This window comes from Thamnophis sirtalis, unplaced genomic scaffold (assembly GCF_051295495.1).
Source record: "Thamnophis sirtalis isolate CommonGarterSnake01/CBP01778 unplaced genomic scaffold, rThaSir2_p1.2 scaffold_1, whole genome shotgun sequence".
Lineage (NCBI taxonomy): Eukaryota > Metazoa > Chordata > Lepidosauria > Squamata > Natricidae > Thamnophis > Thamnophis sirtalis.
Window position 1 is genome coordinate 136,928,834 of NW_028261381.1, and position 18,244 is coordinate 136,947,077.

The 18,244-nt window shown below is 34.8% G+C and overlaps 1 protein-coding gene across 2 annotated transcripts in view; it reads right to left on the reverse strand.

Annotated features, from left to right (window-relative positions):
• Positions 1-6,312: 6,312 nt before the first annotated feature.
• ITPK1 (inositol-tetrakisphosphate 1-kinase) overlaps positions 6,313-18,244 on the reverse strand; it is a 121,289-nt gene continuing 109,357 nt past the window's right edge. The window contains exons 7-11 of one of the 2 annotated variants that reach the window (XM_087725712.1): positions 16,365-16,530; positions 13,233-13,325; positions 12,445-12,512; positions 11,687-11,849; positions 6,313-8,605 (exon numbers count right to left, since the gene is read on the reverse strand). In XM_087725712.1, the coding sequence (XP_087581838.1) occupies positions 8,286-8,605; positions 11,687-11,849; positions 12,445-12,512; positions 13,233-13,325; positions 16,365-16,530 (810 nt within the window). In that variant the 3' untranslated portion in view covers positions 6,313-8,285. The remainder of the gene's footprint in view (positions 8,606-11,686; positions 11,850-12,444; positions 12,513-13,232; positions 13,326-16,364; positions 16,531-18,244) is intronic. The other variant, XM_087725713.1, reaches the window with a different exon arrangement.

Here is an 18,244-nt window from a genome sequence, read left to right on the forward strand (position 1 = left end):
TTTGTTGAATAAATTTAATATTTTTAACATAAGTTTTTAAAAAGTAGTGAATAAACCTGGCCTGTATGCAGGGTGACAAGGAAAGTTGTACAAGGATGGACAATTTGCAGCCATTGGCTTAATAACTTCAATAAGCATCAATAACTTTTCAAATAGCCTCTTCAAATAGAAAGTGAAGCTTTATTAGCAGTCTACTGAATTGAGAAGAAGAAACAGAAAGACAGAGATCAAAATTTAGGAATGTTCATTCCTAAAATGTAACTCTTTTTAATGAACTATTTTTGCCATCCACAAATCAACTCTGCCAGCCAAGTGAAGGAGTATAAAGCAACAGTATTCATCAGCTGGATAGGTCATTTTGATAGTACTGTCAATCAGCTGTCCCAGTGCCTGGAGGCCATGAGGGTCTGGATGGGGTAATAACAGTAAATGGCTATGGATATTTGGGCCTCCTAGAATTGGTGAATGGGAGTTGCCCCTTCAGATAGTTTCTGGAGCAGTTCATAACTTCCAAATACAATTAAAAAACATAACCAACACCCAGGGAGGGATGTATTACCTCACTTAGGGCCTAGTGAGCAATTTGAGGGGCTTTTAAATGTGCAACTTCTGCTTGAAAAGCAGGTGATAGCTCTGATCGAAAAGGCATTTACGTAGATCTACCTTTACCCTGATTGTACTCTGTTTGGCCAGAGATGCTTTGGTCACTTCACATATGGACTATTGTAACATGCTTTTATACCTCAGATCTTGAATACCTCAGAAGTTGCAGCTGATTCAGATTGCAGCAATTTGGGCAGTCACTGATATGCTTCAGTATATCCAGCTAACATCTTTGATTTAGGAGATGTACTGGGGTTAACAAAAGGCTTTCAAGTATAATTCAAGGAGCTGGTTATTACTTTTAAACCCTTAACTACTTGAAGGATTAGCTCCCAGTGTTAATCTTTTCCAGCTGATCTGATGGAACAGGCTTTTTAACCCTACAGTCCCCACTTTATGCACTCCTGAAATCTTACATCAGAAAAGTTGTCTTCCTCATCTGCTAGTTTATTTTTATCAGGGGTACCAGGAATGCAGCCTCCAACTTTTTTGCGTGACAATGTAATTTATTAGATTTGTAGGGAGGCCCAATTCAAATCAGCTCTGGACAATGAACCATGTTAAAAATAAATGAAAATGATCAAAAATGCCTTGGTATACCTCCACGACGACATGAATACACTTGAAGGCCCCACCCATAAAGCTAATTGAAATCCTGGGAGAAAAACCAAGTTTTGAGAGCTTTTTGAGGGTGGCATCTTGCCAGAGAAAACAGAGTTCCAAGGTCCCATTGCTTGACATTTTATCAACAGGACCTGGGTATGCCAAATCTCTCTGAAATGAAAATAAATGCTTGGTGACGAAGTTGAATAAATTCACACCATGTTACAATCTCTCACACTATACATAATTTAGGTATTCAAAGGTGCATCAACAAATCCAGATATATAATATTTCAGTCATTAACCAGAACACAGAATGAGGTTTTGTATAAGGCATTTATTTTAATCATGTTTTTGGAAAATGGAGTTTTCTCCCTGAAGCAGACATTGAAATAACAGAGGAGATTTAAGTGCATTTTAACTCTATAGTTAAAATACTAAAATATTTGTCACAAGTGTTTGGCAAATAAGGATGAAATGAAGAAAAAAATTATGGAAATCAATGATTTAAGCAAGAGAAGCACCATGTGATTATTGAGAAGGACGTCAGTCATGCACTACAAGTAAACAGCCAAGGTACTAATATTTTTGGTTTTATATAGGGCTATTTTTAAAAAAATGAAATCATATATATTTATATGCATGTATAAATATGCATGTGTGTATCAGTGTGTACACACAGACTCTCTAAATACAAAAAAAAATTAATTTTATGAAAGTAATTTTGTGAACAGGGCCAAACACTCACAACACTCACACTTGCTATAACTATCTAAAATAGCAGAAGACAGCACTGATATCCTTAATTCAAATGGGACATAATAAAGAAATGGTCCAAGATAACTTCAACTTTGAACTGATAAAATGCTTAAGCACACCTTAAGTTTTTGTAAAACATTCCACAAATTTTGTCCCATCAAAAAAAAATAAAACGGAGAAGGGAAGAAGAGAAGGGATAAAAAGAAAGAGATGTACAATCCATATCAACATAGAGATGAGTCCAATTCAGTGGGACATTGACTGGAATTGAACACAGGAGGAGACATATGAACTATATGAAAACACCAAGGAAGAAATCTAAAGAACTGGAAAAAAATACATCCCATACTTTTACTGCACTTTTTTCATAAAAGTGATAAAGATTATCTCTATTAATTAAGAGTGTACACAATCTGAAATATATATGTCACTATTTTTATACTTACATATTTGCATTTTATAAATATGAGTCCTTTCACATACTAAACAATACACTAAGGTGTTGCTGTGCAAATGGTGAAAGATACAAGTGCCAATGGGCCATAAACTACTCACAAACAAGTCTCCTTCTACATCCAATATCCTTAACATTACGACATGTATTTTGGTAGTGTCTTCTAAAGTAAAATCTAACAGCGCATTGAGAATTTATGTCTCAATTTTTCATTAAAAACAAATTGTTGGATTATGTATTGGTAAAATAAGAATAAACAAAACAATAGCTCACAAGGAAAATAGATGTTATTTAAAACATTGGGTTTGACTAAAGGAAACTTGTATTACAAAATACCGGTTGGTCCTTTGAATCTAGCAAATAAATATGTTCCTTGACCATACTAATTCAGACTGCAGTAAGTTTGTACTAATTGAATTTTTCACTATAATTATACTGCAATATAATTATGAAAATTTGAATTTAATGGAAACTGAATTTAGTATTCCACAATCCAGAAACAACTTCCTCCTCTTCTTGTCTATTCTTAGTCCCAACTGCAAACAGAGTAATATTTTTATAAAGCTATTCTTAAATAAGATGTGTTAGCTAACTTTATTGAGATACTGAGGAAGGAGTGCTCTCTTTGTTATTGAAAACTGAATTGGTTTATACTGATTTGTCATTTTGAAACATAATTCAAAAATTAAAAAAGACAATATTTAGTAAAGAAATGTAAAGAGCCTCTGAAAAAGTTAGCACTCGGTTTCTTCAACACAATCATAGGTAATTCTTGCCCTCATAAGGACCACATTTATCAGGAAATTTGATTTTTTTATATTATAGTAGTAAGATTGAACTGAATCAATGGTCAATTACATATTCTGACAGACTTAAATATTACTCGCAAATTACACCAGGAAAAATTAAATTTTGATACACTTTAAAAAAAACCAGTACTTATAAAAATGGAAGATTACACTGTCTCAAAAGAAGAAGTGCTTTTGTAAAGGAAGTGTATTTCTTCTTGAACACCACCAACTTTACATATGATGGGTTCAAAAGGAAAACAGTCTGTAGACAACAAATTAAGTAACTCATTCATATTTATATGGGTGGAAACACGAGGGAGAAACTAAGAATAGAAGGGAGTAAACAGTTATATGAAGTCAGCAAAAACAAAAAAATCAGTATCCTGGTATTGTAGGTATGTCCAACATTCTTTCTTCATTATGTATAGCTCAGTGCCATGAATAATTTTCTTAAGACAGGCTACCATAGCATATTTTGAGAATAAAAAGTAAGGAATGTCTATTTCCTTTGAATACCACTGGGACACCAATAGTTACTGCATTATATTCCCAGTGTAATGGCTCAAGACACTTTTCTAGAAAAAAAAAGGGATTTAATTGATGTCAAAACACCAACCTGGCGCTTCTGAAAACAGCATTATTTTTATTCTTTAATATGTTTGGGAGACCAAACTCAATCCACAGGTGTCTGACACATCACGTACCTGTCTGCTCTTGCCAGCTCACACAATGGTGTAAAAGGAGAACAGGCTAGCAGTAGAACTGAGCATGGTATAAAACATTATGCGAAAAGATCTTATAAAATGCTCAGAACAACCTACAGTAATCTGCACTTTTGAGTTATCAGGCATGGAAGGGAAGCTGCCAACTAGTAGATCCCTTGCTGATGATAAGAGGCTGGCTGATTTAGAAAAATCTTGATCTGCTTATCCAGGTGCAAATGAAAGAAAAAGCCCAAGATAGAGTTATCTAAGAGTGGAGAATTTTATACTACATGTCTAAAAAATAATTATGTTACTCAGACAAAGCACATGTTTTGTTCATGTAATTAATAATTCTAGTTAATCATTTCTTAGCTTAAGTTCATTAAAAAAGTAGATTTCCAGTATTTATTAAATGAATTATGATTTATAACTGATTATATAAAGCAAAGGAACAACAGCATATATAAAATGTCAATTACCATATTTTGAAATTAACCTGAAAAGAGGTTTAGATTCTTTTTTAATATGATCTTTAGATTTTTAATATAAAAAGTATAATTGTTGCAGAATAAAAATTTGTAAGTTTAACCATTTTCAGTACCAACTATTTCTCATTTTATAGCTTGGATAATCTAGCAATGGAGCAGATATTATTCACTCACATACCTCTAACATATAATCTTCCTCAGATTTTGAATAGAATGTGATTAACTCAGATCTACTGAGGTTTTACATTTTAGCTCTTTTTAATCACATTAAGATTTTTACATCCAAACACTTATTTCTATAATAAGGAAGATGGACTGATTTCTGGTAGAAGTTTAAAGTATATTACTGAAAATATATTTTACACAAAGAAACATTCTAATGAGAGTCACAAAAGATTATTTGTAATGTATATACTGGAAAGTGGAAAAAATGCTTTAAAAGTTGCTTCTTATTTTCCTGCCACGAGTGGAGATGCAGTTATGGATAGTTATGCTTCCTTCAACAAAGTGGAAAAAATGCTTTAAAAGTTGCTTCTTATTTTCCTGTCACGAGTGGAGATGCAGTTATGGATAGTTATGCTTCCTTAAACAAACTAAACATGGATGCTATTTGTGTACATTTAAGTCTGTCTACTTTAATTATCCTTCAACAACATGCATTGGCCTACATGCATTGGCAACATTTTTGCTATTACTCAACAGACCCTCAAAAGTAGAGGTTGGTCTTTTGAGTTGAAACAAAAATTGGAATCATACAACCAAACTACAACCCTCCTCTCCCAGGGCTTTCCAGAAGAAAAAGGACAGACACATTTCTCTTCAATCTCTATGAGAAACGCGAGGCTGTTCAGTGCATTTCAGTTCTCACATAAAATTGCCTTTTGGGAGGAACACATGGCAGTGTATCTAGATTGAAAAAGAGTTCAAGAAATTTGCTGCAACAAAACAGAGATGAAATAATTGATTTTGCACTCAGTTTTTAGTACCATATGCTCAGCGCTCTGCAATGCAATAGCACACTGTGCTCTCTCTGGAACCTGACAATATTATTCATATTTTATTCCACCCAAAATAGTCTGATAGAAAAAAAAAACCACAGAAAGGATTACAAACTGTCGGCTGGCCAGCCCACTTGCAATGCTATCTTATTAAACTAAATGCAAGATGTGAACAACTTTGTCTTTGTTTAAATAAGCAGCTGTTACATCAAGGGGTGAACGAAGCTGACAACCTATTTGGCTACAGAATTAAATTAGATTCTAGTTAAAGTCAAGATATGAACTGCACTTTTATCAGATATACTTTGTATTAAGACTTTGGAGAATTTACGAAATATATCATTTGTAAATAAATATAAAATGTACAATTATGTATCAGTAGTTTATTTTGGAGAAATAAAACAGTGCAAAATAGGCTAACCAAAATTTAGAAGGCAGCCATTAAAAGAAATTCTTCCTCATTACTAAAAATAGGAAATAGCAGAAATATATTTAAACTGGATCAAATAGTCCAGGCTGATCAACAATTTTGAAATGTCTTCTAACTAAACCAGATGGAACATTCTTTTCTCCAGCTTGCTCACCTAAGAACTGAAATTTATTGTATAAATGATGATGTGGGTTTTTTTTCCTTAAAATTAAAAATAATCATAATAACCCTCTTAATTAGATAATAATGTTCCCTGAAGACATGCCAGAAAAACTAACCCATTATGCCTCTTCCCTTGGCTCTCCCACAAGCTGTATAAAAGAATAAAATGGTTTGAATCCTGTTGCAAATTGTTAAGTTTCTTGATCCATGCACGCAGCAGTCAAGGAGTGTGGTAATGTTCAGTCCAGCAATGAAATACTCTTGCCTTAATTAAAGTTACAGGGGAGGGACAGACTCAGGTATGTTCAAAGGTGCCTTTCAATTTTAGCTTGAATTGTGTGAGTGTGTGTAATGTTAAAATCCAATCATTTTTTAAAAATATCAATAACTTTTAATAGTGTTGCTATTTTGAAAATAAGTTTTATGAAAATATGTCTGACCTATTTTTCACTCCCATCAAAGGCATTTAAAATATGCATGGACAAATATCAATAATTTATTGGGAAATTGCAGCAACTGTTATTGAGATAGACAATAATTCAGGATAATCATATGACTCAAATTTGAATTAGAAATAAACAAAATGACTGTATGGTCTCATATAAGAAACCGTTCTACAAATATTGTCTTCTCTTCAGCTATACCTATTGCAGAATTATGAATAACTTTAGAAACAATACCACAAAGGAACATAGCAATTCTCCTTCCTATTAATTCTTGAACAGTTTCCTGCACTTACACCATAATTTGGAATCATTTCTGGTCCTCCCTTTTTAAACTCCCTTTCATATTTCATCAGATATTTCCATTTTTTCCCTTACTCTAAAAACAAAGAAACAAATAAAAAGCTGCCATCAGCGGAGGAAAATATATTAATATCAGTTCATACATATTAAGAAATGGGTCATCTTTATAGGAACTGAGAGAATTCAAAACTTTCTTTAATCCAACAAAAACACAAATATTAGCAATATATTATCCTTTTAAAAATTGGGATTCATGTGTACAACTTGTAGCATGTATGTCATATACATTCACACTACTACCTGAGTGTGAATTAGTCCATAGATCTCTAATTCATGATGATCAATTTTTCCAAATATATCTAAATGTGTAAAATACTTTAACAATGTTTCTTGAGACAATTTAAAAATTCTCTCAAATTAAGAGTCCCAAAACTCATTCAGTACCTTTTCAAATTCATGACCAGTTCAAAGCTGCACAAAGATGATGTTGTGTTGAAAGAAACAGAGTTAAAATCACTGTTGTTTTGTTACTTGTTCTTAAAATATAACCAGACTGAATTACAGGTTAGATAAATATTACCCTTATACTGTATCTCAAATGTTCAATCCCACAAATGATAGACCAGAAAGGGAGACAAATTGCTGCTGATTTACTTCAACAAATTTCTACCCACCACTAAGGAAAAAGTCTTGTGCATAGTAGTGCTTACAAACAGGCCCCTAAATCACATGTTATGCTAATCCACAATTTGAATTTCTTGTTTAATATGATGCACAAGCCCACCCTAACAAAGAAACCTGATTTATAAATCACAGTGAATGGATCTGTGCATCACACAAAGCTAAAAATAACCCACCCTATCAGTTAATAAATATGTGAAAGAGATGTCCTTTAGTCTCAGGATCAGTAAAGCAGCAGAAAAAGCCAAACTCCCTAGCTTGTTCTTATGCTAGATGTGGTAATCCTCCAACAATTAGGAAGTCCTCTGCCCCCAAATGAGATTAAGGGCATCAACATATAGTTTTTCACAATAGCAAGCAAATACCCAGGCATTCTTCTTCTTTAGGGAAATGGGAAACTATCTGAAGAACTTTCTAACTTCAAAATTTTCCACAAAGAAGCAAAATGCTGATCCTGGGTATGCAAGTTTCCTCTGGATTTAGGTGTCCGATCAATGCATGTTTTACTCTTTGGAATGGGCTGGAAAAAATATGGAAGAGGGTTAAATCCAAGTGTGCAAATTTTCAACACAAATTCTTATCAATCCAGGACGATTCATCACCCAACTCTGGTCGATGATTACAAAGAAAAGAAAAAGGCATGGGGGAAAAAACACAAATCCATCCTCCCACATTAAGATATAGTGTTTAAGATACATGCACACAACAGGCACCCATACATGGATGGATAAACTCACTATAGAACTATAAGAGGAATCTGTTAAAGTGGACCCATATCACTAATTTCACTTTCTTTCAAAAAATTACACTGAATTCACAGCCCAGGGGCTGACTGCTTTCTTTTTCAGTCTGTGGCAGAGATAGAGATCACTGAGAGGAAGCTTTTGTGGCCAACGTGGCCACACAATGCTGCTGAAAGCTTGGTGACATGGATGAGTTACAGCCCAGCCTCTGGTGCTGCAGCTTGACTGAGCTGTTGGTCTCGTTCTCCACAATCCAGGGGTCTTGGCTTGCCATGCTCCGGCAGCCAGTGTTAGCACAGCATGTCCGCTCCCCCACGAGGCTGCTGCTCTGCTCTGCCAGGAATTTGTTACGGTTCAGCTGGGACAACTCTGGAGTTTGCTCCTGCAGAGTGGTGGCTATGTGGTTCAGGAGGTCAGTGAAAAACTCTGAGACACCTTCATATCCTGAAAGTAATGAAGAAGTCAGGCGATAAAACATTAGCTATGGCTACCTGTATGCAAATATTACCAATATATTATCCTTTTAAAAATTGGGATTTTAAAATCTTGTTAAAGTTCTCTTCCCCCTTCGCATGCAAGAAGATGGCACATCACCCGTAGCGACAATTCATCAAGTTGTGTGCTTTATCTCCTGGAAATATCACTTTTTTTTCCTTTTAAAAATGTCTTTAAAACATCTCCCATGTTTTATTTCTATGGCCCCCAAAACTGTTAAGTGCTCTTTTTAAAAGTACAAAAGTTTTGCAGGCATCTCTAAACAAAGGAAACTCTAAGAGACTGTTTCCTTTCTCCTGACCAATGTCATTGATATTAATTGGTGCATGACTGCTACTGAGATAGGCATAGGACTCAGATTAGATGGAAAGATTCACTGGGGGATTAAAAACCTTGCTTCTCCAATAGTGATGCTACAATATAGTGATATAAAACACATTGCCAGATTCCTGCAATACTTTTAGGAGATATTCTTATTTTTTCCAGAGAAATGATAATTCCTCTTGACACAGTAGGATAAACATACTATGGACATTTTTAGACAAAATGGCAATAAATGTTAATCTAAACACAGGAGAGAAGTATCCTGAACTTTTTCTTTTGTTAGTTAAAGAGTTTAATTCAAAGAACTAACTCTCCATTTTCAATCAAAGGATTATGCTGCTCTTCAATTTAGCATTATATAGTGTCCCATTCCACCTCTTGTTCTCAGGAGCAGCTCCACTCAGGAGTAAGTGCATTGTATGTAAAATGAAATTTGTGGTACATAAGTGCTCCTTATAAAATCATTTAATGTAATGAAAATCTTATTGCATCATGCTTGTCAGAAATACATTTGCTGTTGTAAAGGTTTACATGATCTCTTTATGCACAGTGCAATGCGATCATTTGGGATTTATTGGGATGCTGCAATGCAACAGAAGTCATTTTAAGTGTCTTATGAAGCCATTTTCATTGGAAGGACCACTTAGCTTTGGGGCAGAAATATTTTTGTATGCAAGAGGCCACCAGGGTTTAGACTTAATGGTCTCAGAAGCTGAATTATTCCTCATTCCTTTTTAAAAGCAAGGAAAATTATAGTAGTAGCAGATGTCTCCTATAAGAAAATTTATGATTTAATTTTCTGAAGAAAATTAGAATGAATTTGCTCTGCAGAATTTTGAGAGAACACTCAGTAAAAATAGGAAAGAACAGCTTGGACGCCCAAGACCAAATAGTACATCTAATTTCTACTGGCACTAATATCAAACTGAAACCATGCCGAATTGGGAGAATAGGGTGGGTTTGTTTTTGTGAAATACATCTCAAGAATCTAACATTCTTGTTCATATCTTAAACAGACTAACAACAGAGTTCTTCTGAAATGTTCTTGAATTTCAATGTATACTTTTTAAAAATATACGTTTTTAAAAACCTAGCATTTCTTTTGCTTCCATTCATAGTTTGGTATGATTCAGTTTTTAAATGTGATAAATTAATTAATTAAATAAATAAATAGCTTTGCAGCCTATATTCCCTAGAGTACCAACTTATTTGAAGACCAAAGGAAATCTATAGAAAAGTAGTTGGTTTTTGACTGATGGGAAGTCGCCCAAGATCTGGGAGTACTCAAGTGGCTGGAAATACTTAATGCTACTAGAGAAACCAAATGGATCTAAATTGGATGGTGATTGATCATATCTAGAGGCAGCCAGTCAGCTGAAAAGAGGTAAAAGGCTGTTGTTAATTACATTACTAATGAAATCAGCTACAGAGTTGAAGACAATAAAAATATACTGAAGCAGTGAATAAAAGCAAAGTCTGCTTTCTGCATTAATTTACAGTTTCATAAATACACTTTATGCAATCTTCCCACATCTTAAGTGTGCCTCAAATACATAGATGGACACAGGTGTCCTTATTGACAACCATGCTAGTGCAGCATTATGAAAGTTGAGATCCACACCATTAGGCACCCATGTTGAAGAAAGTTAGACAATTCATGATAACATCTGAATATGTGTTTTACCAAGTTACTATTACCTTATTTAACTTTCCAATGTTAGCCTTAGCATGATCAAAAACAAGACACCACAGAATTGCAGTCCAAAACATTAAAAAAACACAATTTGCCTGCAGTGTATGTGTTACTTTATATGTACAAGTAGTCTTCAACTTACAACAATTGAGCCCAAAATTTTTGTTGCTAAATGGTACATTTGTTAAGTGAGTTTTGCCCCATTTTATGACCTTCCTTGCAACAGTTGTTAAGTGAATCACTGCAGTTGTTAGGTTGGTACACAGTTTTAAGTGAATTTGGCTTCCCCATTTACTTTGCTTATCAGAAGGTCACACTGCAATTGTCATACATGCGAATCAAAATTTTAACCGTGTGACCATGAGGATGCTGCAAAGATCATAAGTGTGGGAAATGGTCATAAGTCACTTTTTTCAGTGCTGCTAGAACCTTGAATGGTCACTGAATGAACTGTTGTAAGTCGAGGACTATCTATACTTAGAATTGTAAGGGGTCCATTGCATACTTTGAGCTTCTAACTCAATGGAGGATCTTACTCATGCAGATTACCTGTCTGCTCTTGAACTTGCTAAGGCAAGAATAAAATTCTGACTGACGTTTTGATGCTGAATCTAGATCCAAAAACATGGCTCTGCTATTTTCTTCATCTAAGCCTTTAGAGTGAGCATATTTTAAAAATTTTAAAGGGAGAAGCCAGAGTTTGGAATCCTCAGGGTATTTCAAAAATACTTTTTTATTATGATAGAAGTGGAAGGAATTCTATTATTTGTATTTAATCTGATTTGATTTAATCTAATTTACATAAAATTTATATATTTATTTTTTTATCCTGGGCTCAGCCACTTTGTCTTGACCTTACTGATTTTTCGAAGTTGAATTCTTGGTATACCATTGAAAGGACAACTCTGGTGCTTTGTCTGAACAAAAATTCTCCACTCTTGCTTGAAATGAATGTTAACTTGGAAGTATGATATTTGTATTTTGGTGTATTGTATATAACAGTTTGCTCTCACCTGGAAATGCATTGATATCAATGACTGCATGCTGACCAGTCTGATTATTAATTATAATGTCAATGCCAAAGAGAGAAATTCCCAAAGTCTGCCTTAGTGTCTTCGAGATTGATCGGATAACGTCGTCATTTGGTCTCTCAAACACCCCTTCTATTTTATCAAGCTGCAAAAGAAAGACAGAATGAAATTGTAGAGGGATACTAAAGAAAAAAGCAGGTATCCTTGCATTTCCTCCAGACATGAAACACAACATCTGCAGGTATCACAGATCAATATTTTAAAATGTCTGAAATCTTGCCAGAAGGACAACATCCCATAACTCTGGGGACAAAATGTCAGCTTTAAAGTGGCAGGGCTAACAGAGGCAGTGGACTGCAGGGCAGCCAAAAGGACAGTGATGCAGAGGGGCAGAGAAGTGGGTGGGTTGGTGGGAGAGCTGAAGGCCTCCCTGCGGCCATAAGTGCAGGTGAGCTGCAAGAGATCCAACTTTGGGGACCGGGCATAAGGGCCATTCACCTAGAGACTGTAATTTTCATTGGTTGCTGAATGAATGGTTCTTAACCAAGTATTATAATTCCTATGTTTCAAGGAAAGAAAAACATTTTCAGATACTGTATGTTTGTGAAAGATTTTGGATGATTCTGAGCTTCCGTTTTCCTGCAATAATTCCTAAAAATAAACTTGAGAAGAACAGAGTTAAATTGTGAGGAGTCTATTGGTAGAATCAGTGTTTGGAGAAAGAAGTCTGGAATACTTACTGCTGTTAAGATGGAAGAGGATTCTGGTTTTGATACATTGTGGCTGTTGAAAAATATTGACTCTCTATCTGTAGATTGGAAAGTAAAGAAAAAAAATATATAAGTTACAAACAAATCTATAGAACTAAAAAAAATTACATGCAAGTACCCAAAAATTGTTCTTAAAAGTTACATTCAAAATCACTACTTAAGTCTTAAAAATATTTGAATCTACAAGCACTAGAGGGCGCTATAATCCAGCAATTTTATCCATATTTTCAACAAATAAAATCCTTGATATTTAAACCATTCCTATTTGTACTGAGCTCTATAATCAATTGCCATAACGCAATGTCCTGGCTTCAATAATTGACAAGGAAATGAGTTTTGTTGTATAAAGGAGCAGAGCTTTTATCGGGTTTTCTATTTATTTATTTGAAAGAATAACAAATTTAAAAAATGGAGGAAACGGCAGGAATTGCTGGAGAAGGGAAAAGATACCTGTGTCGATGCTTGCTTGCTTCAAAATAATAATAATAATAATAATTCAACAATGAAATAAGAAGAAGCATTGCCTTTTAAGAGTTTGTGCTGCTTATGCCCAGTCAGTGTAGACAGGTTGTTTGTGATCAGCGAAGAACATCTTGTTCATCTACTTGGTCAGGGATGTCTGTAAGATAATTCAGCAGCCTACTGTTTGGGCTAATTTTGGTAAAGCTATCTTTCTGCTGCCACTTTGCCAATATATTTGCCTAGAACTCTGATTAACACTCCCCTCTTTGACTTCCATCTCTTGGTCTGTGACTTACAATTTGTCCTATTCTCCTGGTATATATCTCCACTCCAAGCCCATTGGGAGATGCGGTGGAAGAAATGACTCGGTGTCTGGAGGCTGTCAGGGTCTGGATGGGGAAAAACAGGCTCAGACTTAACCCAAACCAGATGGAGTGGCTGTTGCTCCAGAAGCCAACTTCTCCATCTTTGACTTGATGGGGGTTTTGCTTCGCTGTGCACTCATGTCCCAGTCATTTCTAAATTAGGTTACTGTAATTCATTCTACATAGGGAAACCACCCAGAAATTTTGGATGATCAAGAATGTATGTATTACAACACATATACCAGAGGCCAGTTACAATATTGGCATATGACAGCTCTGCACTGGTTACTAGGTGGTTTGTGAGTGCAACTCAAAGGGCCAGTCACTGTAAAGCTGTATCCTCTGGGTCATACTGTAGAGACCATTCCCCCCCATGATTTTAGACTGTTCCATCTGAACTAGGGAGCACCTAAGGATCCCTGTGTACCATGAAATACAGTGGGAGGTGACCTGACAAGAGATGTTCTCTGCAGAACACCTCCTTTGGAATTGATTGCTCCTTGAAACAAGGGTGTACCCATCCTTATGGTTTTCCAGAAGCAGGTGACCACACAGCTCTTCCAGAAGACCTCGAGGGATTATAGTCAGTGACGCCAAACCAATTGTCAAATTAATTTGTAGTTATTATGTAAGAACCCTAATTTTGAGAATTAGATTATGAGTTTTATTATATAATTGATTTTAATATTAATTTTGCACGGGGTTTATACAAGAGATCCTGTAAGCCATCTAGAGTCTGTTAGATTTCAAGTGGTAGATCAATCACATAGGCAAATCAAGAAATCAAGAGTTTCTGATACTGTAGCCTATTTGCCAATGTAAATAATTAGTCATATCTGAAGTACTCCCAAAAGAATGAAGACGTATTCATTGATTCGTTAGAAATAAGCAGAAGATGAATCATTTTCTATCCATTGAATTCATGGTCCCAAGTTTTCATTTCAGGTGTCAAATGAAACATTAAAAAATAAAGATGCAATTTTTGGCTAAAGCAAAGTGTACATTGGCACTAAAACTTATGCAAGAATATGTATCTAAACTGAAAACTTGGATAAAGTTATAGGCTTTAACAAAGGTTATAGGCTTTAACACCCTAAATAGATATTTGTTGATTAACAATATGAAACTACTTCCAATGTTTTCTATTACATTGCATAAGCTAAAAGAATACAAAAAAGCAAAGCATAAAGATACAAAAGGCAAGAGGAAAAGTAGATCATAAGTAACAACATCGTAAAAGGTAATTTTGGTAGCATAATCACTCTTCCATTCCATTCTCTTTCCCAATCATTATACACAATTTCAATATTTATGCTATGGTTTTATTACTTAATATTAAACATTTGAGATTTTTGCTTATGTCTGTTTGTAATTTTGTTTGTTTTAAATTAGACTCTTTTTCTAAAAGCCATATTCTAAATGTCTGAATATGCCTTGCTGGGAAATGCACTGTATATAAGGGAGCCTTTCCTGCTTAAATTTGATTAAATTTTTATTGTGAATATATATTGTCAGTTTTGTTATTGCTGCCCCAATCTTGTATTGTCATTGTTGCTATTGTCAGCATATACGTAAAAAAGTATCAATCTTATTAAATTATATTTTCTGGAATTATTCCCAAAATTATAGGAAATACAAAACATCCCAATTCAGGGCACCTGACAGCCTTGTTATTTCTGAATTTGGGTAAGATTCTTTAAAAGTCACTGATATTAATGGGTATTGCTACAATATAGAAAGCAGAAGTCAAAAAATTGACTATGCATTGTATAAAGAAAAAAAATATCTAAAATAAATATTCATGTTGCTAAAATCTAGAATCATATCTATTTTGAATGGAACTTTTTGAAGGTACTGAAGGAATGTGGGAATAATTTTATTAATTGTTTGAACAAGAGACTACTAGGAATGACCACAGCTGTAGCATATATGATAACATTTAAAAAAAAACCCTAAAGAATCCAGTGACATACCTTAATAGCATGTACACTAGGAATTGAACTGAACCCAAATTAAACTTTTCGTATCAATTTTAATCATTTTTATATTATGGTTTGTTATCATGTGTATTGATTTTTAGAGTTTGTGACTTTGGCAAATATCTTTTTAAAAATATTTCACCTTATTATTTTGCATACGACTTTGGATAAAATATTTATAAATCAACACAGTGATTCAATATAAATAGTTAACTAAAAACCAGACCTATTAACAGTTTCCAAAAATGTTTTGTTCATAGGAAGTAAAGAAAATAAATAAATGAAATCTCAGTACATTTTAACTCAGTGCATTTTTTCTTGAATGATATATCATAATCAGACCATCTAGATATTATAAACTAATGTAAGAATTTTATTAGTATTATTTCAAGCAAATAGCAGGTGAATAAAATATCAAAGCCTTCACAAAAGTTCATAATATGGTCAATCAATCAATTAATCAACCAATCATTTATATAACTGCCCTTTTCAAAAAATGTGACTCTGGGCTCTTAACAATAAAGTTCAGGTAGAATGTACATATCATGCAGGGAAGAGTTTTCCAAATTTCTTAAAGAGAAAGAGTTTAGTGGAGATGGTCAGGGTCAAATACCAAATAAAACTTGAAACCAACTGCATCTAGCAAAAGATTTATGATGCCATAATCTCAAAACCTCCATGGAAGCTAGACAGAATTAAAAACATGTAGGAGTTCCTAGTCATAACAATCTCTTCTGCTTCCATCTTGACTTGCTTGTTTTAGGAAGACGTCTGTGATGTCCTCCCCTTTTTCTCCAGTTTTAGATTAGTACTTTGGTACATAAATCTGAATGTACATGGCAGCTGTTGGCAAAAACAGTTGCTATCTCCCAAAGAAATTAGTGCTACAAGGGTTTGGGAGGATAAGGGAGAAATTTTAAAAAAATATCAAAAAAATCCAAACAGTCAGGGAAACACTGGGTTCAGTCTTCTTCAACTTGATGTCCTCTACATGTTTTGTATTAGGATTCACCAAAATGGAAAATGGTGTTCTTCAGATTTTCCCACTAGTAGATCATGTTAAATTACTACTCCCAAAGCTTACCAGAAGTGCCTGCTGAGAAGTTCTTCACGGAGGGCCTCTTCACCACCGTATATGACTCCCCAACCACAAAGACTTTGTACAGGACAGCATTGTGGTTGATGAAACTTTGAATCACACATGGAGGTTGGATGGCTTTCAGGCCGTCCCGGTTGAATATGATAGCCATCTGAAAAATAAAGATATGACTTGCAATTACAGTCGTACAGATGAAAAATACATGTTTCACATAAACAAGCATTGGATTTGGTGGTTCCAATAGCAGTATGCATAGCATGCATGCATACGTATAGCTGCTGCTGTCGGTGGCATTAGTATCCATTCAGATGGTTTTAAAAGGGATTGGACAAATTGATGGAAGATTGGGTTATTAGTGTTTATTATTCTTGATTTGAGATAGCAAAACTTAAATACAAGCTAAGAGGGAGCAGGAATGGAAGATCATTATTGCCTTCCTTTCTTTTTGTTGTGAGCTTCTTGAATGCAGTTGATTAATCATTGTAAAACACATAATGTTGAAGTGTTTGAGATACTGGCTTGGTGCAGTTGCAAAAAAGCCAAGTATTCAAATAAACTGGGGTGGGGGAGAGAAGATGCAGAACTGTGCTATCCAGTTGGAAAAACTTGGCAATCTGTCTTTCCAATTTACATCTGATTTCTTATTTAGACTTTCCCCCAAATTTAATTATGCTTATCTACTGCTTCGTTATGCCAAATCATTTCAAAATGGTTTACAATAAAATATACAATAAAATACAGAGTAAAGCAATTATGTAATGGGATGAAAATGGTAACAGTCATTCTACCTGACCTTCATAGATCCTTTATTAGGTCAGGATATTTCTCTTGTTCTTGCGAGATCTTTTAGCAGCATTTAGAAACATTGTTCATTGGTACAGAAATATTGGTATCTGTAGGGTCACCTACAGTTGGATGTACTCCACTTCGGTGCTCTCAGTGAGAATACAGGTTAGTCCTTGACTTACAACCACAATTGAGCCCAGAATTTATGTTGTAAATGAGGCATCTGTTTAAGTGAGTTTTGCCACAGTTGTTAAGTTAATCCCTGTAGTTGCTAAATTAGTAACATAGTTGTTAAGTGAATCTGGCTTCCCCATTGACTTAGATTTTCCGAAGGTTGCAAAAGAGGATCACATGATTCCGTCACATTGTAATTGTCATAAATATGAGTCAGTTGTCAAACATCAAATGTAAATTACATAATTGTGGGGATGCTGCAATGGTCATGTGTGAAAGATGGTCATAAGTAACTTTTTTCAGTGCTGTTGTAACTTCAAACGGTTGTAAGTCGAGGACTATCTGTATCCAGTTTGGATCACTGGGGCAAGGAAGATGACAATTCTATGGTTTCTCCAATGCAAATCTCACAGGGTTTGGTGCTAAATATGTTATTTAACATGTCTGTGAAACTACTGAGATCATCTACCAAATTGAGATGAGATACCTTTGAAGATGACCCAGAAGTTGCAGCCAGTTCATAAGTGACAGCTGAACCAATGACGGGGTAACTCATCATTGCAGGTTGGCACCATTGTCAAAGTCTTCCCACTAGTTGCCAGTAGGCTTTTGGTCTCAACTCAAAGTGCTGATCATAAACTATAAAGTCCTATGTAGTGTTGCATTATGTTACAGAAGGCATTTCTTTGCTAGGCTTAAACCCATTCATGAAGTAGAAACATTGTGAGAAGGTCCTTGAGACTACCTCCCCCCCCCGCCCCTCCACCTGTTTTAAGAAGACTAAGTGACAGGACTTTTCTGTTATAGTTCCCATATTTTCAAATGCCTTCTCTTCATGGGCTTTTGTAACCCTCTCCCCTCGGCATTTTGTAAAGCTGTCAATATCCTATTCCACTTTTTTCTTA